This window comes from Pelodiscus sinensis, chromosome 20, assembly GCF_049634645.1.
Source record: "Pelodiscus sinensis isolate JC-2024 chromosome 20, ASM4963464v1, whole genome shotgun sequence".
Lineage (NCBI taxonomy): Eukaryota > Metazoa > Chordata > Testudines > Trionychidae > Pelodiscus > Pelodiscus sinensis.
The window spans coordinates 10,352,075-10,379,745 of NC_134730.1; the positions used below are offsets into that span (position 1 = coordinate 10,352,075).

At 56.2% G+C, this 27,671-nt stretch overlaps 2 protein-coding genes across 15 annotated transcripts in view; one reads left to right on the plus strand and one right to left on the minus strand.

The window, feature by feature from the left end:
* UBE2O (ubiquitin conjugating enzyme E2 O) overlaps window positions 1-7,769 on the plus strand; it is a 129,393-nt gene extending 121,624 nt beyond the window's left edge. For all 12 annotated transcript variants that reach the window (XM_075903599.1, XM_025178156.2, XM_075903604.1 and 9 more), the window contains 4 exons: window positions 556-692; window positions 1,268-1,471; window positions 2,353-2,410; window positions 4,037-7,769. In XM_075903599.1, coding sequence (XP_075759714.1) covers window positions 556-692; window positions 1,268-1,471; window positions 2,353-2,410; window positions 4,037-4,812 — 1,175 coding nt within the window. In that variant the 3' untranslated portion in view covers window positions 4,813-7,769. The remainder of the gene's footprint in view (window positions 1-555; window positions 693-1,267; window positions 1,472-2,352; window positions 2,411-4,036) is intronic.
* Window positions 7,770-11,187: 3,418 nt separating this feature from the next.
* Window positions 11,188-27,671, minus strand: part of SPHK1 (sphingosine kinase 1) — a 59,144-nt gene continuing 42,660 nt past the window's right edge. For all 3 annotated transcript variants that reach the window (XM_075903611.1, XM_075903610.1, XM_075903612.1), the window contains 4 exons: window positions 18,135-18,284; window positions 17,389-17,483; window positions 16,471-16,586; window positions 11,188-12,846 (listed from right to left, as the gene is read on the minus strand). In XM_075903611.1, coding sequence (XP_075759726.1) covers window positions 12,042-12,846; window positions 16,471-16,586; window positions 17,389-17,483; window positions 18,135-18,284 — 1,166 coding nt within the window. In that variant the 3' untranslated portion in view covers window positions 11,188-12,041. The remainder of the gene's footprint in view (window positions 12,847-16,470; window positions 16,587-17,388; window positions 17,484-18,134; window positions 18,285-27,671) is intronic.

Here is a 27,671-nt window from a genome sequence, read left to right on the forward strand (position 1 = left end):
TGCCAGAGTGAAAACCTGGGTGCAACCAAATTTTGAACTAGCTTCCCTTGGCTGGGGGGACGCCAGAGGGCGAGAGGTAGAACGGAGACAGCTGATGTTGTATCAGTTGTGCCCGCTCTGAGTGCAGTAGTGCTTGTAGGCTCCAACCAACATTGGCGGGCCAGAAATAAAGAAGGCTGCCTGGCTCTGTGGGGCATGGGTGACAACACTGCTTAAGTTATCTGGCAAACAAATCTTTCTGGACAGGCCAGCTGGGAAAACTTACCCAGCCTCTGCTTTGAGCCTGGAGCTGCAGAGCAAGAGGATATCAACATGGCTCTTGAGCTGCGGGGTAAATTCTTGCCCAGACGTGGTTGCTGGGGAGGTCACTGTATCTTGCTGCTAACTCGTGGCTGGAGATCTCAAACGATATAGCAATGTTTTCCAGCCTTACTGACTCTCCTTTCCTGAGACTGGACCTAATTATTGGGAGGGAAAACACTTTCTCTGAAGGCGTTAGATGTGGGAGGCAGGTTTTCTGTAATCTGATAGGCTGTAACTCCCCTCGCTCCATAGATACCCACGCCTTTAAGAAAATGGAGTTCCAGCCGCCCGAAGCCAAGAAGTTCTTCAGCACCGTGAGGAAAGAGATGGCGCTGCTGGCGACCTCTCTGCCCGATGGCATCATGGTCAAGACATTTGAAGACAGAATGGCAAGTGCATGTGCTCCAGCCTGTCTGTTAGTGCAGTGGATGGGCGTAACCTGATAGTTATGGCTGGGAGGAAATTCCAGCCTGAATCCCTCACTGTGACCTGTCAAGGCATCTGCAGCACTGAGGTTCATAATTACAGTAAATTGGCTCCACTTTGCGTTTCCAGGAGTCGGAATAAACAGCTAGTGGGTGGGGATGGGCTACTAGAATTACTTCCCCAAATAAACCTGGGCTGCGTAATTAGACTGAGCAGGGAGCGTGAGCAGGTGGCAACAACAAGACAGTGGTTGCGCTGAATCCCCTTGGAATCTGGTTTCAGATCCAGCCCAAGGGCCCCGGTGAATTAAGTGTGGTGGACAAAGTTCAGCCATTCTCAGGTGAGAGTCCGCAGCCCAAACCTGCAGGCAAGCGGCAAGCACTGAGCCCAGGCCCCAGTTAGTGTCGAACTAATTAGAGCCTCTTCTCCCCCCCCCTTCCCGAAATTCAGCTTTGCCTTGGTCACAGGGCTTGGCTCCTTTCCTTGGGCAGTCCTGGCACTCGCTCTAGAACCCACTTGTGCTTACATCTCTTCCCAGGATCTCTTCTCCGCACTTATCAAAGGGCCCACACGCACTCCTTATGAAGATGGCCTTTTCCTGTTCGACATGCAGCTCCCCAACATCTATCCAGCTGTGCCCCCTCTCTTCCGCTACCTCTCCCAGTGCAGTGGGAGACTGAATCCCAACCTGTACGACAATGGCAAGGTTTGCGTCAGCCTCCTGGGGACCTGGATAGGAAAGGTAATGCTGTCGTCGAGCCTTGTGCGCTACGCGGGGATATTACACTGAGCCAGGCTTCCGCAGCAAGGCCGTAGTGTTTGCTGCCTCCTGCTGGCCCTAGAGGTCTGACCACGTCCAGTCTGGAGAGCAGACGGGGGGTTAAAGCTGTGCTGGTCCTGCATTGGGCTTGAACCAAGCCTGATGCCTGGATTTGAACTCTGGCTGGAACAGAGGGAGCCAAAGGGCAGTGTTTGAGAGAGGATTCGAAAGAGCTACGTTTGCACCTGGAAATTGTGCAGCGGCCTGGCTAGTATCATCCGTGGGCCGGTTGGGGCTGACAGAAGAGAGGCGTACAGAGAGATCTGTGTGTGCAGAGCCATGCTCCTGCCCTGTGAGCTTGGCCCCCCACGGTCATCTTCTCTGCCCTCTGGTGGGCAGCCAAGACCCAAGGGGCACAGTGTGAGAGAACCCTCGCTCTTAGCTCCTGAACAGGGAGGTTGTGGGTAGTGCTGAGCTGCTTTCTTGGGTGGGAGGGTCTCATTATACCCCCCCCACTGACAGTGGGGTTGGTGCAGGCCCTCCCAGTTCTGGAGCAGTAGAGTGGGTGCTGCATCCCTGCCTTAAGGTGTATGAGCAGCTATCTAGGAGAAGCTTCCAGAGTTCCTGCCCAGCACTGTGCAGTTGGCCCATAGTGGTACCCAAGCCTCAGTTGTGCCACAGGCCTTCAAACAGATGTGCACACAGGCAGCGGGGTCGGGCCCAGGCAGCACGTTGGCCTGCACCTTGCTCACTATTAGCTGCACTCGGAAGGCTGTGGCCTCCCTTGTTTTCTGTATGAATGCTGACAAGGGGGGCGCTTGCTCGTGACAAGCCATCCATGGTAACTCCTGTGTGTGTTCCAGGGCACAGAAAGGTGGACCAGCAAATCCAGCCTTCTCCAGGTGCTCATCTCCATCCAAGGTAAACGCAGCTGCAGAGCCATGGGAGGGGCGGGGGAAACACCTCAAGGCAGGGCCAGCCTACGAGCCTCCCTTCCCCACAGGGCTGTGTGGAGGAGCACGTTTCCCATCTCAAACCAGCAGGGGCAAGCTTTTACCCATCTCTGGGTTCTTGGCTGCCTTTAGCATTCCCTCACTCCTTTCCTCTCCACAAGAGCGGCCCTTGCTCGCCTTTCCCAGGTGGCCTGGGCCTGGGAAAGTGAACCACAGCCGCCTCCAGCCAGCTGCTGATGCCTAAAAAAGCTCCGAAGAGGCAGGTCCTGAGGTTGCTGCTGAGCCTGGGTCCTTTTGCTCATTATAGGCAGAGAGTCACCAGCCCCGCCAGCTTCTGGTCTATTTTTGCATATGCCCGTTGTGTTTACACTGGGCTTCTGAAAGGAAGCATAGGTATGCCCGAGCCCTGCAGCACTGACTTCAGGCAGAGCCCTCTGGCTCCACCACAGCTTCCAGGCCTGACCAAGACGGCTGGCAATGCTAAACCCTGCTTGGCAGCGTGCAAGCTGACTGCTGTGCGGACGGTCCAGGGCCTGACTTGGGAGCGTACGGTCTGCGGTATTTGCTCTCTCCGCCATGCAGGGGGCTGCTTTCCAGAACAGAAATGCTGTTCCTTGTCTACAGAGCAGATAATCCCAGTTAGAGGAGAAAATACCAACATCTTGCAAACATCTCTGGGTGACCAGAGAGCCTTGCTACTGCTGATGGTTCAGCCTTGTACCTCTCCCTTCTGTGGCTGGGTCGGGAGAGGAAAGTCATGCTCTCACCCCCAATCATTGGCATGGCCACCCCCAGGCAGAGCCCCAGGCCTCCAGTGTCAGCTGGTGAGAGCTTGATGTGGGTGACTTGCTGGCTTCCTCAGTCCTGCTAGCACGGCTGTGCCAACGACGCTGATGCCAAAGGAAATGTGGCGCGGGCAGTGCTGAAAGCGGCTTTGGGCGCTGCCTCAAGGAAGGTTGGGTTCGGATACGTTGTTTGCATGTGTTCGGCCCTGAAAAGTCGAGAGCTAAACGCAGGTATTTCTCCTTCACACCACCTCAGTCTGCTTGGGCCTGCTCCAGAGTGCCTGGCAGGGGCGGCCCGTCCAAATAGGCAAACTAGGCGGTCGCCTAGGGCGCCAAGTTAAATGGGGCGCCAAATGGTGGCGCAATATCGTTGAGGGGTTTGGAGGTGGGGGCGCCGATTGCATGGTTTGCCTAGGCCGCCAGTTGCTGGCAGCTAGTCTAGGGCTGCTCCTGGCACCTCCCCTCTGCCGGCCTAGTCTGCGTACCTCTGGCTAGCCACTTGGCTGTTAACTCTGTGTGCTCTTGGAGTCTGGAAAATGGCTGCTGGCCTGGAGGCCACCAGACTTATTCTCACAAGTGTCCCAGGCAGCGTCGGCGACCAGGCAAAGTGCTGCCTGCTGGGGTTTCCACGTGTTGCAGTCCAGCATGGCTGCAGATGGCTGACGTCAAACCTTGCTCTGCAGCTCCCTCTGCCTGCTCTCCCGCTTGCTGCCTTTGCGCTGCATAGGTCCCTGCCGCGCGGGTGAGTCTATCGGTCACAGGTCAGTGCGAGGTTCGTTTAACTCTTCACTCTCCCTCTCTCCTGGCAGGTCTGATCCTAGTCAATGAGCCCTACTACAACGAGGCAGGGTTTGACAGCGACCGGGGCCTCCAGGAGGGCTATGAGAACAGCCGCTGCTACAACGAGATGGCCTTGATCCGCGTGGTCCAGTCGATGATGCAGATGCTGCGCAAGCCTGTGGAGGTCTTTGAGCACGAGATCCACGAGCACTTCCGCTGCAATGGCTGGCGCCTCGTCTCCCGCATAGAGTCCTGGCTCGAGACCAACGAGCTGGTGGAAAGGAGCCACGAGCACCCCAATGGGGCAGATTCCTCCTCTCTCCTTTCTGCTTGTGGCACCCTGGCTGAGAGCCCCGTTGACACGATGGGATTGCAGGGCGAGTACGGCAGCCCCTTGGAGCAGGAGCTGGGGGCAGCAGCGGCGGCTGAATTTTCTGACTTGGCACTAGAGGGGAAGGAGGAGCTAGAAGACTCTGGATGTGGAGCCTCGACACTCGCTGCCAGCGACAGCCATCAGTATTCAGACTCCGAGAGTACGGTCCAGGCCAGGGGGCTCCCCCTCATGAGAGACCTAACAGACGAGTGTAAAGTCACCCAGGACTCTGCCTCGCAGCCTAGTGTGAAACCAAAGAAAAGGAGAAAGAGCTACCGAAGTTTCCTTCCTGAGAAGAGTGGTTACCCTGACATCGGGTTTCCCCTCTTCCCCCTGTCCAAGGGGTTCATCAAAAGCATCCGTGGTGTCTTGCAGCAATACCGGGCTGCCTTGGTAGAGGCCAATATCCCTGAGTGGCGAGAGGACAAATGAAACAGCGGGTTAGGGGCAGACAGACGCAGAAGAGAAGGGGAAAGTGGAGAGGAAATCAGCACATGCTGTTCCCAATAAACTGGTGTTGCTCGTTCCCGGCTCTCTTCCCCAGCTTGGTGTGTTAGAAAGAGGGCAGTCGCCCAGACAGCTCATTCCTACTCTTTATTTCCCCAGCCCTTTCCCTCCGTTCCTCATGCGCGTTGATCCTGAAGTGTAAGGAGTCGAGTGCAGAGCAGTCGTGCAGCGGGGCCCTCCGCAAAGCGGCTCCGCTCCCTGGGTGCTATGTCTGGCACTACCGTTCTGTTGGGATGCAGCCCTCGAGGGGTGGCTACTGCGATACCTGGTGCTGAATGGCTGCATCCTTCAGTGCCCTTCCCACATCCTGTGTCTTTCCTGAAGTCTGCTTGATGTGAGACTCTGATTGCATCCAAGTCTCCTGCTCCCGGCGGAGGCGCCTTCCTAGAGCTAGTCACGGATGGATTCTCAGCTCACCCGCGCCTGCGCAGATGAAGTGCTGTACTGGCTCCTGTGCAGCCCTGAGCAATGCCCTGCGGTTTCCCATGGTCTTAACCCTCTGGCCTCTCTTCTAGATGCGAGTTCTCCAAATAGTACGCACCTTTCTACTCCCCCTCCCTCCCTGCTGGCACCATCCCACCCAGCTGTGACCCTTCGATAGGGAGCCCCGTGTGCACTGCTTCAGCTCAAGTCCAATTGATGAGCAGCAGAGGTGGATCCAGGGTAGATGATGTCGCTCCGGCAGCTTCTGTGTGGATGTTAAACCTTGTGCAGCTGACGCTTCCCCACCGCTGCAGCTGTTCCTCAGGCTAGCTCTGTGCCGGGATGAGGGGGGTTTCACTCCTGCTGTGGCAGCATGGGCAGCAGCAAGACACAGCCTCTCCCAAACACTGTGAAGCACTGCTCATCGCCACCCTGCACAGGTGGGAAGTGCAAATCCCTCCGGCTGGCCTCCGACGGCCTGGATCGGACCTGGCCAGCAGCGTTGGCGACCCTGCACGTACCTCCTTCCGCCCATACGGTGGTGCCGTGTAGCTCTAGGAAACGGCGGGTGGGCCACACGCGTGTTAGCAGAGAGGGCTTTACCCTGAGCACTTGGACAGGGGTATGACGACAGCAGCGACTGGCCTCAGCTTGCTGTCTGCTTCCTGCGCGCTGCAGGGGGCCCCCTCCAGCCCCAGCCCTGCTGGATTTGGCAGCAGTCAAGCCTGCCGACCAGCTCCCATCTGCCATAGATGAGACGTGCCAGTTTTCTGCTGCAGAGGCGGCCAGCTGGGTCCTGCCCAGCATGTGAAGCTGGCTGGCGACGCTGGGCTTCCAAGCGGGAGGACTAACGAGGCCAGTAAAGACGAGAAAGGAGGCTTAATTCCTCGCAGGAAACCCAATCAGATCCCTCCCCCCACTCTTGCGCCTGCCAGGGACTGTCTAGGTTCTAAGTCACAGCTGAGTGCAGAAGCATGAGCCAGCAATCTCGCCGCGTTGCAGCCTGTCCCAGCAGCCCTCCTGGTTTGATGCCTCTACTGCATGCTGTCTGCTTGGGTTTCACAACGGCCATGTCCTGGCCCCATTGAGTAAATGCAGACTGGGGTAGGACCCCCCCGCTGGAGGAATGTTACGGAGACTGGGTCTGCCCCACACTGGCTCTGGTCTGCACGTCAGTGCTGCACAGTGCCCCACGCGATCACTCAGGAGAGCGGAGGGAGGCTGCACAGTACACTGCGAGCACAGCAGTATTGTGGGGGTGGGTTTGGTGCGAGGCAGCATTTCCTGAGCAAGAAAACAGCCTGGAATGTAAATGCAGGGCTGGGTGCTAATTGGCATTGTCGTGGGGTGAGTGAAGGCTCCAGCGCAGGGGTGGTTCCACACATTGCTAGACGCTTTGCTCACCGTACTAAAGGGCAGACTGCGACTCAGACTCATTTCCCTTTGTGTGTCACTGCATTCCTCCTGAGACTCAGCCGCCTCTGCCTCTGCTCCCTGGGCCGGGACAGGACGAGGAGTTGACCAGCTGCTCAGTAGAAAGACACCAGTGAGAAAAAGAATCTGCTCATGTATATGGGGCTGTCTGGCATTGCCCACCCACTCACAGCTCACTCCTTGTTTCTCTGATCGTCTCCTGGGTGGATGAAGGGGACTAGAGTAGCCACAGCAGCTAGCTGTGGGAGCTGATCTGCTTGGAGGAAGGTGAGGCACCATTGTTGGGAGCCAGCCTGACTCTGCCAGATGATTCCTCCTCCTTCCCCCACCCTTCCCAGAAGTCTGTTCATCTAATCCTAATCATAGAGGCTCCTGGAGCTCCCAGCTGGGAAAGCTCTGATTGGCCTTCGGGGGGAGGGGCAGCATCCTATCCCCTAATAGCATTGCTGGAGCTTTCTTAGCTCTTCATAGCTGTCTGGCCCTAACTGAAACGCGCACAGAGGTTTACAAGTTTTCTAAGCTTTTGATCATGTGAAGCTCCGGGTATGAGACTGCTGTTCAGTACACTGCAGCTATGTAATTTTTTTGGTGTACGTATGTAATATTTAAAGGTTGAAAACAAAACTTTAAAAGGCAAAACCTTAAAAAAAAGATTTAAAAACACAAGCCAAAGCATGATGCATATTGTTAGCCTTAAAAGTGGCTACCTGGCTGTGCAATGTACAAAAAGAGCAGCCTGTAACTGTTTTAAGTGCTGGGGAGGGGCGGGGAAGAAATATTACAAAATCCATTTGTAGCCTTGATTCTGTACAGTATTTAACACCAACGGAACTGACTATTCATGAGGCCATGCTTAGAGGTGTGTTGTTCACGTGCAGATGCGAATGCTGGGTTGCTTCCCATATATGTATAAAGTGCTGTGTGACTAAATTTTTTTTTACCTGCAATTTTGTTTGTTTGGCTAATTAAGATGTAATTAAAGGAGAAAAGGTGATTTGCCATTAAATTTTGCCTCTGTGAATAGCTCTGATTGTGCTTTTTTGGTCCTTTTCATGTGTGGTGAGTGTCTTTGTATCACATGCAAGAGAACCAGAGCCTGCCACCTGTATTCTGACTGACAAGTTCTTACTCTGCTCTTGAAATGGACACAGCTGCTGGGCTGTGGCACATAGCCTAGGACTAGGGAGTCCTGGTTTCTGCTGACTTGCTCCCTGGCCTACGCGGGTGACTTGGGACAAGTAACTTCCCCTCTTTGTACCTCGGTTTCTCCCGCTGAGCAGTGCTGTGAGATCTGCTGATGGAAAGTGCTGGTAAGAGCTAGGTTCTACTCTCCTTGGTGGAGCCAGCGTGAGGCAGGGAGGCAGAATCTGGCCCTGAGGAAACAGACAACTGCGGTGTAGCCGAGTCGTCCACCTGCAGTCTGAAAGCCTGAGTCCTTTGGAAGAGCAGCTTTTTGGTCCGGTAGCAAATGGGCTAAGCAGCTACGGTAATGCCGGGATCCCATAACCTCACAAGTTCAGCTAGTCAGACTGAAATGAAGTGAGTGGTCATGGGATCTGAGGCGCTGGCTTGTTCAGATCTAAACCTTGCAGTCGCTGGAAGGACTCCACATCAGCAGCTGGGTGCTGACTGATGCAAAATGAGTAGTTTGCCCCCCTGTGAGTGGACACGTGCCCACATCCTAACCTGCCACTGTGGATCTCACCTCCGAGCTGGTGGCTTTTATCAGAGGCCAAGAACAGAGGGAGCCTCTCAGAGCAGTGAGATCAGGCAGCAGAACGGGGGAGAGGGGAAGCTTGCGCTTCTTCAGAAAGAAGGTTCCCCCGCCCCTGTCAGTAGTGCTGTTGACGCCCACAGTCGAGTTACCTTTCAGCCACCAGCCCAAAGGGAGGCTTGACAGCAGCCTCTATAGGATGCGTGTGGAGAGACTTCGCTGATGCTTGGGCACAGTGGGGGGAATTGAGGCTGAATGACTCGATCCTTCTGAACCAACAGACTGGGGTGACATTTTGGCTCCTGCCCCAGAAGAGGGAAACTGAGAGGGGCTAGTGGACAGAGCCTGGAATTTAGAAATTCCTGGTTTCTGATCCAGGACTCTTCTGATGGTTCTGACTTCGGGCACACGTCACTGCATCTCCCCAGGCTTCAGTTTTCTCCATGCTGCAGAAAGAGGAATGAGGCCTTCTGCTCAGGGACTCAGCAAGTGCTCCGTGTAAGGGGGGATGCCAGGGGTCTACCTTAGTGAACGAACCATGGCCAGGTACTCCCCCTCACAGGCTGGCCAGCCCCTCCCCCCCCCCCCTCCGGTAGGGATGCATGCAGAGGCAGGAGGCTCTGATGGCTTTCTCTCAAAGGTAACAGAAGGGGTAGTTCTAGGGGGACAGCTACTCAAGGGAGGCCCGGCACCCTGCAGGGAGGCATAGGTATGCAACAGGATGTGAACCTCTCTACCTGTCTGTGGCACACAGGCTGACAGCTTGGCTCAAAGACAAGCTGCTGTGGGTAACCAAAGCTTTTGATGCCAACCTGCTTACCAAATTCCAGACACCTGACTCAGCTAGGAGAGCAGGCATAGGAAACAGGATGGCTGCTATAAAACCAAAGCTGACCTCGTGGTTGGAGTCTGGAGAGCAGAGGAACTGGGCTGCAAACTGCAGAGAAGCTGCAGAGTGTACCTGTGCAGGGCTCTCTTAAAAATCAATTTGCTATAAAAAGATCAAGTGCTTAGGAATCCAGGAATTTCCTGAAAAACGTGAAGTTATGAAATAAAATTCCAGAGCTGCTGGAGCAGGCCGGCCAGGCTTTTCCTGCATGTGCTTGTGATGGAATTCTCCTGAGACTTGTTCAGATGCTGAACCAGAACTGAGACTGCAACATTGGTTGGGGGGAGACATTTCTAACTCTTTAGACCAAAGCATCACTGCATCCATTTGTATGCCTCGCCAAATAACACATGGAAGGATCCCTTCCCCTTCGTTTGGGAGATGCTTCCTGTTTGTTACCTTCCTTGACAATAACTCAGCTCTGTTTCATAGCATCATAGAAGATTGGAAGAGCCCTCCGAAGATCATCTAGTCCAACCCCCTGCTCAAAGCAAGGACCAGCTCCAACTAAACTGTGACTGATTTTAATCATGACTGGCTGGCAAACAATTAGACTTTTTTCCCTTGCTTTGGAATCCTAATTGCATAATTTGCAGATGAATAAATGAGAACAGCAATGTCTGTTCTACTTTCATGGCTGAACATTGTAAATCTGTTTTAATTACTGTTGCTTTTGACCAAAAATTAGTCGCAATCCAAAAAAAAATGGTGCCACTATATTAATCAGTGTTCACCCATTGGACTAGGTAAACTCAGGGGCGGCTCCGTCTGCACAGCCAGCTCCTTCCCACACACATTTTTATTGAGCTCACATAGCTGTGTGTGTGCTGAAAGTCACAGAATGCTCTAGCTGCATTACAGATGTGGAGTGTGTTCTTTACAGCTGTGTCCACCTACCACAACCTACACTAGAGCACACAGTAATAGTGTAGTTGATTAACTGATAAGCAAAAGCTTATAGGTTAATGCTATAGACTACAGGCATTCTTCCCTGTTTCCCCAGCCACTAAACTTTTTAGCAGGCTGACCAGCAGCCCAGCTCACACCAGGTCTGGGACCTACCCCTGTTGTGGCTCTGTGTTTAAAGTGTATTAGGAGCTGGGCAAGCAGTTCACGCTGAGTCCAGGAGCTCAGACCAGCCTCACCCAAAAAGGAGCTGCTGCCACCCTACATTGCTGCCTCTTTATCCAAGGCAGCAGCACAGGGCGACAAGCAGCTGTCTGTAAGAGGAGGTTTTTAAACTGGTTCCCCTTGCAGACTAGCTCCCACCTGGCACCCTGTGCTGGCCCTGTCCTCAGGGGAGCTATAGGATGGTTAATTAACCAATAAGAATTAATTGTTACTTGACTATTCAATTACTTGATATTTAACATCCTTACCATGGACATGAACGTGATCTAGGTTTTTATAAGGCTGCCCCTCGTTGTGGAATCTGACCACCAAGGAATCCTATGCTTTTGGATTTTTACAAAGATCAATTCTGTAAAATTTTGGATGGTTTTGTTGCCTCCTTTAGACATTTTGGAAAAAGCAAACCCCAGAAACAGATGGTTGGTGGTTTTCCCTGCTACAATTAAACATATAAAGCCAATGGTCTCTGCCCGATCAATTTTTAATACATTGGATTGTGCTGACCCTCTGTATCCCATCTCTGGGCCCAAGTTCACAGCCTGTCTCTACTGTGGGAAAGAAGGGAATTTACTAGCTGGCTGGGGTGTGCAAACACCACCACGCAGCAGACTTGGAGCAATCCTCCCCCACTCCTTGTGGTGAAGCCTGAAAGCAGGAACCCCAGTGATGCTACTGCTTCCATTGTGTATTGTCACAGCTGTCCTGGTGCAGAGGGGAGGGGGGAGTTCAAGATGCTTAGGTTTGCAATGAAATCAGAGTGCCCACAATAGAACAGCAAGCGCCTCCCAGTGTAGAAAAGCTAAATCTTTATTGTTTTGTCTAAGAATAAAGTGAGTCAACATGGAGCTTTTGGTAGAACATTTTCTTTAAAAAATAATTGTAATAAACATTGGTCCAAGGAGTTAATTGTGGGGAGCTACTTCTCAATTCCCTGCCGGCCCCGTGGGCTGAGCGCCCACTGCTGGTGCTGCTGGTGTGCTCGGTCTCTGGGGCACTCCACTTGTGCTGCTAGCGTCTTGTTGAGTGGTTTTGTCCTTGTGGAGAACCCAGAGCAGAAAGGAGAGGGGACCTGTACCGTGGAGAGCCTAGGTTTGGCCAGTCCCTGCATGGAGGCTGATCTAGAAGCAGCCATAAAGAGAGGCAGCCTAGTGCTTACACTGGGAGTGACGGCTGCTAATCTGACCTGAAAGAACTGTACCTGTTTGGTACCATCTGCTGCCCTGCAGCCCTCTCCCATTCGGGATCCTAGTGTCTCATCGGAGCTCCAGCTCAGAGCTTCCTTGCACATGGGGCAGGCCAGACTGTGTGTCCTCCCCCACCCTCAAACCTCTTAGCACTTGGCCCATCCGTGCAACCACGGGGGAGAGTGGGACGCAGGAGGTGGGCAGGGGACCAAGGAGCCCTGTGAACAAGTGTGAGGAAGAGAGGGGCGGGCTGGAATGGACACGGAGTGGTGGGAGGTGGTGGAAGCGTCCCCTGCAGGGCTTCTAGCCCGAGGGACTCAGGGACGCACATGGTCAAAGCCCTTTTAGAAATGGTTTATTTCTCAAGCTGGTGGGGGTCTCAGGAGCCAGAGATGATCCTGCAGAGTTGGTCGTGCACCTGGCCCTGCACCGGCTCACATGCCAGCGGCTCGCCGTCCACCGTCATGAGTCCGGTGGCAGCAAAGGGCTCGAGCCGGAAGGCCCTCACGGGGACGTAGTGAAGCTGGGGGCAGGTCAGCTCCAGGTGGGTCCCCTTCTCCATGGCTAGGAAGAGTTTGAGCAGCACCAGCCGAGACACCCCAGCCTTGAGGTAGAAAAGATGGATGGAGCTGTCATGGAGCTTGGCCTTAGGGACCATGGTGAAGTCAGCTCCCAGGTGCGACTGGTAGATGGCAAAAATCAAGATAAACTCCTCCTCGGGCACAATGGTCCAGTGGCTTGGGACGGGCTGGTCAAAGGGCACCAGGAGAGAGTCTTCTGGCCCCCCGTGAGAGGAGCGGAGCGCCCCCGGTGCAGGCTGAGGGAGGATGTGGATGGGGTGACCGTTGCTGCATGGCGCATGGGGGCTGCTCTGCTGGCTGCGGGGGGCCGAGACGACAGAGGATGAGGTCTCCACGGGCAGGTAGGCCAGGCGGCCCTTGTAGACCCGCAGCGCGGCCAGCTGCTGCACGGTGCCCACGGTGAAGCGGGCGTTGCCCAGTTTCCGGTACTTCTCGCTGGCAATGTCCACGTCGGAGATGAAGCCCCAGCCGAAGCTAAGGAAGGAGAAGAGGCGCTTGCCAGAGGCCGTGCTCAGGGAGACCAGGTCCATGGGCGCGTGCAGGCCTTTGCAGAGGAAATACGTGCAGTTGATCAGCAGCTTCTCCTTCAAGGCACGAGTGTTGCTGTAACGGAAACAAAAGCAGGCATGTTGAGCTGGGCCCTGCCCTGGCCCACGCCAGTGTCAGAGGTGGGGAGGGGCTCTCAGGACCCGGCTGCTGACTAGCTGTGTGACTGGGGGGCTCCAGGGCGCCCCAGTGGCTGAGGAAGCCACAGCAATTGCAAAATGTCGCTGCTAGTGGAGCATGAGGAGCCTGTGGGGGGCTCGGAGATCCTTGCCGGCTCAACATCCACCGTCTACCCCGCAAGGCCAGTCTCCTCCCACAGAAACTCCCTGGGCCGGGCTTAAAACCCAGCTGCCCCGGCCTCTGTGCCTTTTCTCAGACTCCGCTATTGCTTCCGCCTGTCCTGGCCAGGCAGCCGGGCCCAAGCCCCTTTGCTCCCCGGCTGAGCTCTGTGGGAGACGCCTTTCTCCAGGGGCTGTGTCAGACTGGCAGGGTGGGGGAGGCAGCGAAACCCACAGGGGCAGCTGGCCAGGCAGGGGGTTTGCTTGGTGCCTTTGCTCTTGAGGCCCCATGGCCCAGCCTGGCAGTGGCACCTCCCATGGAGAAGAGGGCAGGAGTGATCTGCCAGCCTGAGAGACTGGCCAGAGCTGCGGACAGAGCCAGGCTCAGGGGCAAGGCCCACAAGTCCTGTGTAGGGTTGCCGGTGGCCAGTATTGATCTAGACAGTCTGGTATTTTCTGATTTTTTCAGAGAGGCGAAAATCCCAGGTACTGTCTAATCCACAGGGGAGCTGTCTGGCCAAAAAGCCTCAAAGGCATTTTTTTTAAAGGGGCCACCGCAGGTTTTTAGTTTTTTGTTTTTTTTTTTTTGCTCAACTTTGGTCTCCCCCTTTCTTTCCCCCTCAACAGAATTTTTTTCCCCGGTGTTTTTGGTTTTTTTTTGGGGGGGGGGCATGTAGGAAGAGGAGGAGGGAGGGTGTTTGGTATTTTTGCTTAAACCATCTGGCAACCCTAGTCCTGTAGGGCACTGGCACATGCAACCTTGGTGGTTGTTTAACCTGTTCAGGGCCCTAAAGGGCCTGTCCCCCAAACAACCCCGTGACTAGGAGCCTGGCATTAGCATGTACAGATTTGCAGGGGCAGCGGCCCTCTCTAGAGACTAGACCAGACTGAATCCTGCAGCCAGCTGCCCTCGTGCCACAGCCAGGACATGCCCTGGACTCTGGAGAACCAGGCTGCCTGTCACAGGAGGCTGAATGATTTACACAAGCACCACGCCGGCAGCTAGACACGGGGACTCTGCAAGGTCTCTTCATTTCAGTATCCAGTGCTCCCCAAAGCCATGGCGGTGAGAGCCAGGTCCAGCTGAGCCAGCCAGGCTGGGGAGGGCAGCGCCTAGGCATAGAAGCCACTTAGAGCCAGTAAGTGGAGCAAGTTGCATCCCATCTCATTTCTGCTGGGGCTCGCCTTCCGCACCCCCCCCCCCCAACCTGCTTAGCAGTCCCAGGCTGGGCTATGGGCCAGGCCAGGGACCGGGTCAGGGGAGGGGGTCTCACTTTGGGAATGTGTGTCGGCTGGTTTTTGGGTCCTATCTGCTCCTGGCTCTCGCAGCCCGGCCTGTGCTCCTACTACCCTGCAGCTGAGCCTATCTTGCCACGAGGCTCAGTGGCACCAGCAGACACTTGGTGCTAATGCAGGACCTAAGGGCGAGGGGGCCTGGCTGGGGGTGGGCAAACACTGGGGTCCAGGCTCTGTGGCCAAAGCACCATGGACTCCCTCTGCTGTGGCTGTTGGGAGCCCTATTCCTGTTGCCCCAAGCAGCAGCTCCCCCCTGTCTCTCTCACTGACCCCAAAGCACTTTGCAGCACAAAAATCTCACCTCCAGTTTAGGAGGGGAAACTGAGGCAGGGAGTGGTAAAGTAACTTGCCCAGGATTCTGCATTGGGAACACAATTCTCCTACCTCCCCCTGTGGGGCCTGGCAGGAAAGCCCAGCTGGGGAGACAGTGGGAGCCAGGGCTAAGGAGGGTGCAGGGAAGAGGGAGGATCCTTTCTGGGGAAACCTGCTGCACAGGCAGCTAAGCCCAGTGCCAAACTGGGAACTGCTCTGTGCTGGGGCGAGAGCCCTTCCTGTGACTTTCAGAGGCAGCAAGAGCGTTGGCGCTTGTTTGTAGCCCAGCCCCCCTTGTGTGTGGAGCGAGCAGCCCGGGGAGGTGACTGGGCCTGTGTGTTCTCAGGAGCGACCTGCAAGCTGGGGCTGGGCATTGGCTGGGAGCTGTGGGGCTGAGCAGCTTGGCTGGGAAAGTGAAGCCAGGTCCTGCCCCCAGCGCTGTGGGGCGACAGCTGGGATCAGCCTGGCAGCAGAGGGGGGGGGGGGGGGCAGGCCAGAGCTGAGAGTGGCAATTTCATCTCACCTTGAGAAACAGGAGCCCAGGACTTCCACTTAAACTGCCTCTGCATGCCCCCTCCCAGCCTTCCCTGGGCCCAAGCCTGCCAGGAGCTTCTCCACCCCAGCACGCCAGGCAGCGCTGGGCTTTGGTGCTTCCTGCGTGGAGATGTTCACGGGGAGGGCAGGGGCCGGGGCAGAGGCAGGGCCTGGGAAAAGATCATAAAATGGGCTAAAAGTAAGAGTGAGGGAGAGCTGGGGTCTGGCCCGGCCCTGCTGTGTGACCTGGGCCAGCTCACTTCCTCACTGGGCTCTCATCCCCCTCCCCTCTTTCTTCTGTGTGGCCCAGGTAGCTGCAGGCTCTGTGGGATGCACATAGCACCAAGCCCATGAGCAGTAATAAATCCCAAGCTCTCTTACTGCACTTTACACGCATAGCTCTGGACGCGCTTTTCAAAGGAGGATGGGCTCCGTAGCCCATTTTACAGATGGGGAAATTGAGGAGCGGGGCAGTGAAGTGACTTGCCCAAGGTCACCCAGCTGTCCAGTGGCAGAGCCAGGCATAGACCCCAGATCACTTGAGCCCCATCCTGCACCCACACTGTCAGTGGCCCCTGCTCTGAATGGGGCCCTCCCTCAAACAGTCTCAGCAAAGCCACCAGACGGTCCCAGCGCTGACGGGGCCGAGTGGGGGGGGGACTACCCCTGCTGAATGGAGGGCTCGGAGGAGGCCAAACCATGCAGCTGACGCCATTACCAGAGCAGGAAAGGCTGGGTGGGGGCGTTCCCATGGTAACACAGTGTCCAAAGCAGGCCCTGTGCCGGGGCTCTCCTTGCACGTGGGGATGGACACACGGTGCTCACCCCCAGCGCTAACCCGGGATGCCCACGCGCCTGCACGGTGCTGATTGCTGCAGGGGCCTTAGCTTTGCGCTGTGCTTTTCATGGGGGCACAGCTAACCGCTGCCCCCTCAGCCTCCCCCGCATGGCACAGTCCAGCCCCCACGAGCTGCCTTAGGCAGGCTCCAGCAGCACCGGGCTGCCAGGAGTGGTGCCAGCCATGTGGCAGATGGCACCACGGGGTGGGGACGGGGGTAGCTCTTGCCCCCACACGGGCCCTTGGGGCTGCTGAAGTCACCTTCAATAGTGTAACAAGGTGGAAGTTCCTGCCCCTGGCCAGCCAGGCAGCAGCTTCCCTGCCCAGGGCCTGCTCCACCTCTCCCCATGTGCTGCTTCCCCAAGGACCCTGCGGCAACAACAGAGGCGGGGCCGGGGCTGGTGCCGGCTGAGCCCTCCTTACCCGGCGTAGTGGTTGATGGACGCGGCCAGGGCGTTCCCGGAGCCCGCGGGCAGGGTGCACAGAGGCTTCTGGAGGGCAGCCTGCCAGTCCTGACGCTCCATCAGGCCGTTCAGCACCTGCAGACAGAGCCACACAGCTGGCAGCTTTCCAGAGGGGGCAGCCCCTGCCCATCCCTGGCTGCTGGGGGGAGCCCATATGGTGCCAGGGCTGCCTCCTGGGTGAGCCAATGTGGCCCCCTGCTCTGGCTGCTCATGCCCACCTGGGTCAAGGAAGCGGAGGAGGTTTGGGTGCCACCTCCTGTCTGGTGGTGCCTCCAGCAGCTGCCCAGCCTGGCTCCAGGGCACAAGCAGCAGACCCAGGAGCTATTTGGCCCTTGTGCTGTTTCTCCCTCCCAGCCTCTGTGTGGGACGGGCAGTGGTGTCCCCCAGCCCGGCACAGCGACCACCCGGCCCACACCCTACTGCTGCTCCTCTGTCCTGCCCCGCAACCCCGCCTGCCCCCCTGCACACGCAGCCCCCTCCCTCCAGGCCTACCCTGCCCTGCCCTTCAGCCCCACCTACTTCCCCTCCAGGGGCTCCCAGGGGACACTGCGCCACCTGTGCTGTTTGTGACTGAGGCGGATACCTAGTGGCCCACCCTTGCTTGGGATGTGAGCCACCATCCACACCCTGTTTGCCACATACACTCCCACCTCGAACGCTGGGGCGGCACCACACGCACATGCACGCACACGCACACGCACACGCACACGCACACGCACACGCACACGCTCACGCACACGCTCACGCACACGCTCACGCACACGCTCACGCACACGCTCGCTCTCGCCTTTTGCCCGACTGCTGGGGCGTAAGAGGTCAGGCCCCAGGGAACGGCTCCTCGCCCTGTTGCCAGCATAGCAGCTGCCCATCTCCTCACCTCATAGAGCAGGCCATCCCCGGCCAGGACGACCATGGTGTCCCACTGCGATAAGTCTCCAGCCCGCACCAGCTCCCGGGCGTGATTTGGCTTCTCTGGGGAGAGAAATGCAGAGCTGCTGGCAGGGGCGGCCCCGTCTCACTTAACCGCCAGGTGCCGGGAGGGTCACCGCTCCCTGCACAATCCTTGGGGCTCGGTGGAGGTAAGGGGGGCACTGGGGGGACCACCAACCAATGCTCCCTGAATCGGAGCCAGCTGGCCACAGCCTCACCTGGGAGCTGGACAAGTGTTAGAGGGGCACCAAGCCACAAGGCAGAATGCTCATGACATGCACCTTGCTCCTGTCAGCCCCAGGAAGGATTCAGGGCTGGGAGGAAAGTGACGCTCCTGCCAGCTGCTGCCCTCTTCTTCCTGTAGCTACCCAGCGCCCAAGGGGAGGGGGTCCCTTTCCCTACTCCTTCCCCCCCCCGCTCATTTGAATACCGTGCACCCATTGGCCATGTTTCAGCCAGTGGCACTTTAGTTGCACATTACAGTGCAGCACTAGCCAGGATGCTCCCAGCTGGAGCGGTCCACATGTTAACGAAAGGCAGTCAGCTGCTATGCTACAGGGCACAGCCAGCCAGGCAGGGAGAGCCCGGCCAGACAGGAGTCCCCCACCCAGCAAAATACCCTCCCCTCTGCCTGGCAGGAGGAGCTGGCTGGAGGCCACCGGGGCATGGTTACTGCAGCGGGAGCAGACTTACCGGTCACAAAGAGGGTGAAGGTCATGCCGGCCTCCACCAGCATCGGCTGCACGATGGAGTGGAACAGCTGCAGCGCGCACCCCGTTCCGCTCTGGGGGTTCAGCAGCACCAGGGCGTGGCAGGGCCGCGGCAAGAGTCCCCACATCACTCCTGAACAGAGACGAGAGAGAAGAGATTTGGTACTGGCTGCCTCTCTCCTGCGCTTGCTGCATGGGCTGAACCCCGACCAGCTCCCCTAGCCAGGCCTGGAATGGTTGGGAGGGGACCGAGGAGGGTCGTGCCCAAGTGACACGGCAGGTTGCTTGGTACTGGCAGCTGGCTTCGAAGGCTGCCCTGACATGACGCCCAGTTCCACAGCAAAAAGCCCCTTCTCCACCCTCGCTGCTGGCTTGGCAGCTCTGGAGACTGACATCAGCCAGCCTGGGCAGTGCCAGGTGGGCCCAGATGTTCCAGGCTCCCCTGCAGCTCCAGGGTAACTCCATGGGTGCAGTGAATGATTCCTGCCCAAAGGGCTGACCAGGTCCCGAGGGGTCCAGCTCCAGGAGCTAGTTTACAAAGCTGCAGTGCGTTTATCTTTGGGTGTCCAGCGAAGGGGGAGAGGGGCAGGGAAGCTGCTGGTGACAGTGAGTGCGGCTAATCTTGGAGCCAGCAGATTCAAGACTGTTTAAGGCGATAAAGTGAAAAGGAACAAACTGAGGCAGGTCTTGGCCCCATTCTCTCCCCTCAGGAGGCTGGGACAGGATCAGGGAAATCTCCTCCCCACCAAGGGGAGAAACTCAAAGGAAAGAGAGAGCAGCAAGGCAACACCTTCCATTCCACCAGCCTGCCAGCATTTCACCCAGACGAACAACGCCCTGGCCATGGACACCAGTGAATACAGTAAAACTCCAATCGTCCAGCATCCAGGGGTCCGGCACTCCCGATAGTCCGGCACCAACTGGAACCCGGAAGTGCTCCAGCCAGCCAGACAATTGGAGCTGCTCTGCCCCCGGCTTCCCCAAGTCAGCTGCTGCTGAAACTGACCAGCGGCGGACTTGGGGAAGCCGTGGGGCAGAGCAGCTGGGGTGCTGACGGGTTGGTCCCGCAGCGCCGCCCTCACCCACGCTGCGCAGTTCCCTGCCGACCCCACCCCCACCCCAGACCCCTCATAGCCCCCCTTCCGGTACTCCGGCATATCTGATAATCCAACACCGCCTGGGTCCTAAAGGTGCTGGATTATCGGAAGTTTATTGTAATTAAACAAATGCAGCCAAGCGTCTGGCCGTGGAGCTCGGAGCTGGGCTGAGAGCACCAGGTACTGTCCACAAACAGGCCCCATTGCAGAGTGAAATTCACTTGGCCTGTGATCACTCCCCTTGAGTTTGCTTTCCTTGAACTGGGTTAGGGTGTGGGTGGGGCTTGCCCGATCCCCTAAGCATGTCCCGAGCAAGGGGCAGGAAACCTGTTGGATGCACAGGGTAAGTGGCAGCGCTGATCTGTACAGCAAGGTGCTTAAATCCCCATTTTACCCACGAGACGGAGAGAGGGCCCTGGGGATAGAAACACTCTCCTTTCTGGTGTTAATAGGAACCGTGTGTCTAAATCCCTTGAGCGGCTTTGGAAAAAGTCTGAGCTAATTGCCTTGCTCCAGATCACACAAGGCAAAGCTGAAGCCAGAGCTCCCGGGTAATTTGCTCTAAGCCAGGGCTACTCAATTTTGGAAGCCCCCAGGGCCCAGAGCCACAATGATACTCACAGCCCTATTATCACCCCTAATGTCATTACCTCACAGACACTAACCTTCCCCCCTCACCCCCACTCTGATCTAAAATTTGATTTGTCAATTTCACATGCGTTAATTTTTTTGATTGTAACACTTTGGTATATATGGTTGTGCCGATTTTCTTCCACATATTGATCTGAGGAAGTGGGTCTGGCCCACGAAAGCTCATCACCTTATAAACCATCTTGTTAGTCTGTAAAGTGCTACATAGTTCTGTTTTTTGTTTCAGCTAGACCAGACTAACACGGCTGCATCTCTATCACTATTCCACATGCCGAGGGCCACAACTTAAGAGTGGCTGCATATACATGCAAATATATGCAAATAGCTTCTTTCACACTGATGGGCATGAATACAAAATTTAAGGCGAGACTACACAACATACAGGCCCCATTTAAGTCAGTTCTGCTGATATTACTAAAATGCAATATTCACCCGATTCCCACCCATATGACAGCACTTGTAATGAGCGACCGTCCAGGAATTTACCTACTAAAACGCGTATCAACTAGACCACCATGATATTAATGACTTTTTTGTTTTGGCTTCACAACCATCCAGGAATTAACGACTGAAACACACATCAACCCAAACCGCAGTGTGAACCCAAACCGCACTGCGGGTGCAAGCAAACGGGCCACGTGTTGAGTAGCCCTGCCCTAAGCCCTCCTTTCCCCTCCCCCCAGGAAGCATTCTCCACAGCCAGGCCCTGTGACTAGTGGCTCCTCAGTCCTCTGACTCACGCTCAGATTTCCAGACACCGGCCCCAGAAGGGGGAGTGGGGCTGACACTGCCACAAATATTTGCTCAGTCATGTTCTGGGAGAACTAGTCCCCAAGGAAGCAGCAACATGCAGTTACACTTTCTCATTTCACCCCGCGACGGTGTCTCACCACCTCCCGTAGCGAGACACAGCCGGGGCTGCGTTCTGGGTGGGGGTGACCATGCACATGTGGCTTGAGAGACGGTGACACCCCAGGGGTGGGTTTCCTGTATAATGCATGCTCATGATCCCCAGGGAGACAGCTTGTCTCTATAGATCTGGTCCAAAACACATGCGCCACAATAATTAAAGCCTCTGTGGAAGGTTCCTGGCAGCATGCCCACCCACAGGGGCCAGAGCTGGGGCGCTCTGCCCACCAGTCAGCGGTTGTGTCTGTGTTAAAAGCATTTCCGGAAAATCATGCCAGTCTAGACGTAGCCCATGGGTGAAATCCTGGCCCCATGGATGCCTACAGGAATTTTGCCATGCACTTCACTCGGGCTAGGATTTAACCCTGGAGTCTTTGCTACAAGGTGTGGCCTTGTTTGCACAGGAACATAAGAACGGCCAAACTGGCCCAGTATCCTGTCTGCTGACAGTTGCCAATACAGATGCCCCAGAGGGAGGGAACACAATAGATAATCCTCACATGATCCCTCTCCTGTCATCCATTTCCAGACAAACAGAGGCTAGGGACACCATTCCTACCCATCCTGGCTAATAGCCAGGAACTTATCTAGCTCTTTTTGAACCCTGTTAAAGTCCTAGTCTTCACAATATCCTCTGGCAAGGAGTTCCGCAGGTTGACACTGCGCTGAGTGAAGAAAAACTTCCTTTTGTTTGTTTTAAACCTGCTGCCTATTAATTTAATTTGGTGACCTCTAGTTCTTATGTTACAGGAACAAATAAATAACTTTTTCCACACCAGTCATGGTTTTACAGATCTCCCGCATATCCTCTCATGCAAATCCCCATAGTCTGCTCTTCTTTAAGTTGAAAGTTTATAGAATTTTGCTGATGTAGCTACACTGGTAAAATCCAACTCATAAATCTGATCATCTGGAGAAGTGGGCTGTGCCCACGAAAGCTCATGATCCCATCTACATGTTTCGTTAGTCTATAAAGTTCTCTCAGATCATTTGTTGTTTTTCTCAGTATTAAAGACCTTGTGGCGGCTCAGGGAGCTGGCTGAAGTGATGCCGTACCTGCCCAGTTATACTAGCATCACTGCCTCTACGGGAGGCTGTTACCAGTTGGCTCCAAGGGTAAAAGCTTTTTCAGGAAGGCCCAGGTTGTACGTTCCAGATGTCTGCCAGCACAGCTGTGTGGGACCAGGGGGCGGAGCAGTGCAATCCCCACCCCACAGAGCAGTGCTGGCAGAAGCCCCTTGATTCACTGCAGTTAATGCTGGCAAAACAGAGCTAATGCTGCCCGTGCTGCTTGCTTTGCTCAGGGCAGTATTTTCAGCATAGCTGTGCCCACCTAGGGGCCCTTTGCCAGGACAGCAGACCTGGATTCCAGGACCGATACAGAGCTCCTAGTGCACTTGAGGGCTTGCAAAGACTGTGAGCTTTCAGGGGTAGGAAGCAGGCCACTCTGGGGAGCTGTACAGCACCGTGCACAACCGGGCATCAAGCTCAGTTAGCATCTTCCCTCCTACAATCAAAGCCTGAATATCTGAGCACGTTCCCAGCAAGGCCTGGGGCATGTGTCCCAGCCCAGTTGGAGTGACTGGGTGTCCTGCATGACGTCTATTCATGTCTGTTGCTGGGGCCGAGGGATGCTACTGCGAGAACCACATGCAGACAAAGGCAGAACTAGACGGAAGAACCCACCACTGTGGACGTGTCAGTAATCAGCTGTGCCGTGCTGCAGATGGGGGAGGGGACTCTCCCTTGGTCAACTGCCTCTGCACAGCAGCAGGCTTGGTGACCCTGGTGAGGGAGAGCTGATCTCTCCAAGCCTGGCTCAAACAGCGGCCCCACCCTGCTTCGGCCCCGCCCCGTGCAGAGGGATTCTGGGAAGCAGCTGGCGAGCCCTGCTCTCTGGCGCCCATTATCAGTTCCAAACAGACTCCCTTCCTGGCAGAAAAGGTTCAGAGACTAACAGGGCTCCACATCTGGGGCCCCCAAGCAGCCACTGTCAGAGCAGAGCGTAACCCGTCACCAGGGGGAAGTCTCAGCTGCAGCTAGTCGACTAGATGGATCTATGGCCCCTGCCAGATCCCTCGGGAAGTTCAGCTTTGGTTTTCTCAGAGAGGTTTTGCTTTGCTTCTCAGGAAAATGAGGCTCTCTGAGCACCCGCCAGGCACTGCCAAAGCTCGTGGAGTTGGTATCTCCTCAAAGCTCCTGCTCCTGGAGTCAGGTGATTGAGACTCACCACTGGGGCTCAACCCCCGGCTGCTCCCTCTCCCATGCGCCTCTTACACACTGTCGTTGCCTTCCAGCTCTGGGAGGGAGGGGGAAGAGCGGGATGGAGTGCGAATCAGGTGATTTGCATGCTCCAAAAGTGCTGAGAGGGAGGGGACAGGAGCAGGAAGTGCAGGCCTCCAGTGCCCCAGTGGGGAAGGGGGCAGATGGGGGGGCACAGGGCTGTAGGTGGAACTCGAGTGAGGCTGCTGCAGCCCACTGAGGCGAAGGAGGGCCATGTATGCGGACCACCCACCACATCTGGTTGCCCATCCTAGAGTCAGAAGGCACTTCCAGCCGACATGGTGTCTGGCTATTGATGGGCCTTGCCCGCCCCACAGTAGCAGACTGTTGTCTCAGATTGTGGAGGCCTCTGTCCACGAGGCACGTATCCCTCCCTCCCATTGCCCACAATGTGGGGGGGGTGATGAAAGATGCCGAAACTTGATGGGAAGAGATTACCCAAGCAGGACCCTTTGACAAAGCAAGAGCTCAGAGATGCGCACAGGAAGAGACCCCTCCCTTTCTCTTGGGTAACTCTGGGAAAAGGGCACATCTGATGTCCCAGCAAGACAGACTCATTCATCTGGCTGCCCGGTTCCTCTTTTGGGGCCCCAATCAGAATGACAAGCGACAATCCGGGTGTGTCTCAGCAGACAGAAGCTGAGGTAGGGGAGGGGTGTCAGCCCTTTCAGAGGGCCAGCTGATTTTCTTTGCATCTGTTCCCCACCCTGCATAGATCACAAACACCACATGGAGAAACAGCTGGGTCTGACTCCCCTTCTCAGAAACAAACTGGCTTCTGTAGGTAAGAGATAAATGAAAACGTTACCAGCAGGCGGCAATTGCCTATCGAGATCCCAGTGTGGCCCTAACGCCGCCCCAGTTATCTAGCACGCGAAGAATCTCCCAAAGCAGTTTCACAACAAAGCGTAAAGCTCTGCAGCGTGTGGAATAAGAATCACAGCAACGATCAGGCCCATCAATACACGGCCATGGCCACGGGGGCATGCCCGGATTAGAAGGCACTTGGGAACAGACCCTTTCACGTCTCCACAGCTGATTCCAATCCATCCCCGGCCAACACTGACCGCTGTGACCCTTGCAAAGCGCAGTGGACGTTGTTACCCCCGTGGGGACAGAGCAGCTGGTCTCAGCCCCTTCCCTGGTGGACATCACATTAGAAACCACAGTTACAACTGGCCAATCTGAGCCGGGGCAGGACAGGTCCCAGAGAGGGAGCTGCTTGCTGACCCTCCGAGGTGGCCTCTGCAGGCTAAGCCGGAAGCAGGCTTGCCTGGCTGGTGCCTCAGCTGGAAGTTCAACGCGGGAAAGAGACAGCAAGGCCACGGGTCAGACAGAACCAGCATGAGCCCGTGTGCACGGCCCGCCCAGTCCTTGGCTGCCCAACAGAGAGGAACTGCCGTGGGGGAGGAGCTGCTGATGCTGACACATCAACTCATTTCACACATCTAGAGGGATTTCACTAACCCACTACAGAGTCTGCAGCAGGGGAATGTATCTACCGATCTGACACCGTTACCCTAACATTAACTGGATGGGGCATTACAAAGCCAATACGCCTACCATTAACATCTGCGTTTCCACCTCAGACGCTGTGCATGGGACACATCCAGCCCACTTAATTAGCCTCGTGAGCACGAGTCTTACAATTGATGGGTACTTCTGGCGTCAGATCTATCCCTTGGTTTCTGTTATTTCCAGTCCAACTCATCTGAGGAAGTGGGCTTTGCCCGCGCAGGCTCATGATTCTGTAGATTTTGGTTAGTCTGTCAGGTGCCAGAGGACCACTCGTCATTTCACATGGGACAACTGGCTCATGGTTTTGGGTCATGTCTATGCTACAGGGATATGGGGAATGGGCGTGGCACAGTAGCTCTGCCAGCGTCGCTCCATTACGTAACTGCTGTCTCCAGCGGCGGAGAGGGTCTCCCACAGCTGGCAGCTCCCACCTCCCCAAGTGACGGAAAGTAGGTGGGGGCTGAGGCGGTGTGGCCATGACATGCGGGTGTGGATTTTTCACACCCCTGACTGCTCCATTGCCCAGGCCCCAGGTGACAGTCCCCGTATCTGGGTCCCACGTCCCGGAGCCACCCAGCCTGTTACACTCCAGACTTGCGTACGGAAGAGGCTGCTCAGAAAGTGCCTCTGAGCCACGGAGCGATTCTCAGGTGCTTAGGAAACTCCCTCTCCCGGGTGTTTGGCCACAGGCAGCTCCTGTGCCCCAAGCCAGCAAGTCCTGTCTGACCGCACCACGTGCTGGGGAGCCTGTGCCGGAGAATAGGAACAGCCATGTCCTGCTTCACCCCCCCCCCCCACCCCAGAGAGGGCATATTGCTCAGCCGGGGCTATGGTGCCTCCACCAGACGCTGTACTGGCCACAACAAACTGTTGACCAGGTACCTGCAAGTCAAGGGCATTTCTAGGAGACCCTTCCAAACAGCTGGGAAGCAGAATGCTAATTACAATAAAAACTTAATTAGCATCTGAGCGCATCATCTGCACCCCCGGGGTTCTTGGAACGAATCTGCCACCAGGCACAGCAGGGGCTGATTAAAGCAAGATGCTTGACTCTGTAGGGACCAGGCCCTGTAGTCAGCGTGGGCCTGGATGCACCAAGGAAGCAGAGACTGAGCAGCAGCTGAGCCGTGCCTGCCTGCCAAGCGAGGCCACACTCCCTCGACAGAGCCCATGGGATGAGGAGGAGGAAGGCGAGTCAATGCAGGGCACTGGGGGGAAGGAGGGAAGACTGTGGTGTCCTTGTGTGTAAGGTGGAGTCCTTTCACCCCACGCCACCTCCCCCAGCTAATGAAGCACTAACAGTCAGGTGGGCACGGTTAGGCGGCTCCGTCCAGCTCCAAGAGGAATGCTCCCACCAGCATGGCCATGGCCGCTCAGGCAGGGGGTCTGACCGGGACAGAAACCCTGGCATCTATGCTGCGGGATGAGGCCAGTTTAGCCACGGTGACCTCACTGTGCCGGCAGTCTCCATGGCGTAGACATGCCCTGAGGTCTTGGCGACACGGATTCTCTCCGAGTGTCTCACGTAGACCAACCCCTGGTGCTTTCGTCACCCCACCTCTCGCCCTGCACTCCGACTGTCCCTCCTGCAGCCAGGGCTGGATCATTCCTCCATGCTGGTCCTTGGACGTGCTGCCGCGCGGGACAGCAGAGCCTCTCCCGGCAGACAGGTCCAGGTCAGCGTAGGCTGCGCTGCTACTCCTCCTGGCTGGGCAGCATTGCGTGGCACCGTGGTTATAATGCTGAGAGCTCCCAGGAGCCATGGCCCAGCCAGGACCCCATGGTGCTAGGCGCTGTACAAACACAGAACACAAAGAGCTAGTGCTAGTGCCAGCTGGAGCAGCGCCAAGGCAAGAGGGAGGGAGGAGTTCTGAGAAAATGTGACTCAGCAAGGGACTTAAGCACGAGAATCATCCCCAAAGCCACATGCTTAAACGCCTTGTGGAGACAATTCTCACCCTAAAAACAGTGAGACAAGACCCTGGCCAGTTTTCCGGGGTGACCTAAATTCCTCTAAGCTGCCCGGCTTCCCATTAAGTCCCACACAGGGACTCAGGGCTGCAGTGGGGAGAGAGCTCTCCTCAAGCTCTGGAGCTGCTGTGGCTAGGGGAAAGGGGCCCCTCTTCACCAGCCCCAGCAGGGAACTGAGGTAAGCTCGAACCCCAACCCCCTTCTCCACCTTGATCCCCCCCAGCCCTGAGCCCCCTTCCCCCCCGCACCCAAAATCCCACACCGCAACCCAGAGCCTGAATCCTAACATCCAGTCCCCAAACCTCTTGTACTCCAAGCCCCTCATGCCCAGCCCCACACCTGAGCCTGCACCCCCAGCCAGAGTCCTTGCACCCCACCCTTCTGCCCCTACCCTGAGCCCCCTTCCACACTCAGAATCCTTTGTCCCCACCCTCCTGCCACATGAATTTTGTTGTGGGCACCAGTATGAAGGTGATGCGTCGCACAGCCCCTCTGTGTCACGTCACCTCCACGTTGCTGCACATGACAAAATTCACTCTGCTCAGGGGGGAGAAAAATTAGAGTTTTTTGGGGGGGGGAGGGGGTAATTTCCCTGGTGCCCAACTGGAGACTTTTGAAGGGGCAGATGGGCGAGTGCTTGGCAGACCCCCAAAGTCACTTTTCAAAACCTCAGCACCTGTATTGATGTGTTAAAACCCAGATCAGGAAGCGTTCCCACTGATCTAGTAGGGGGCAGACTGGGCCACACAGCCTGCTGGGAAGGGACTCGGGGGAGCCAGGTCTGGACTGAGCTTGGACATGGCTTTTGAGCCCACCCTTTTGTGTGTGTCGTCAGGGCTGCTGTGGAAATGCGCAGGAGTAAGGAGAACTCCCCCTCCCTCCGTGCCATGGAGAATTTGGGAGCATGCAGCCTATAGACACTCTGCAAGGGCACCAGGGGCATGCACAGCCACTGAAGAGCTGCCACAGTTTAACAGTAAGCTGATCGGGGCTGGGGCCATTTGCCGGCTGTGCATGTGCAGAAAGCGCCTGCTCCCTGAGCCGAGCAGCTGGGCACTATAAAAAAAGCCGGCTGCTAAGCTCGTGAGATG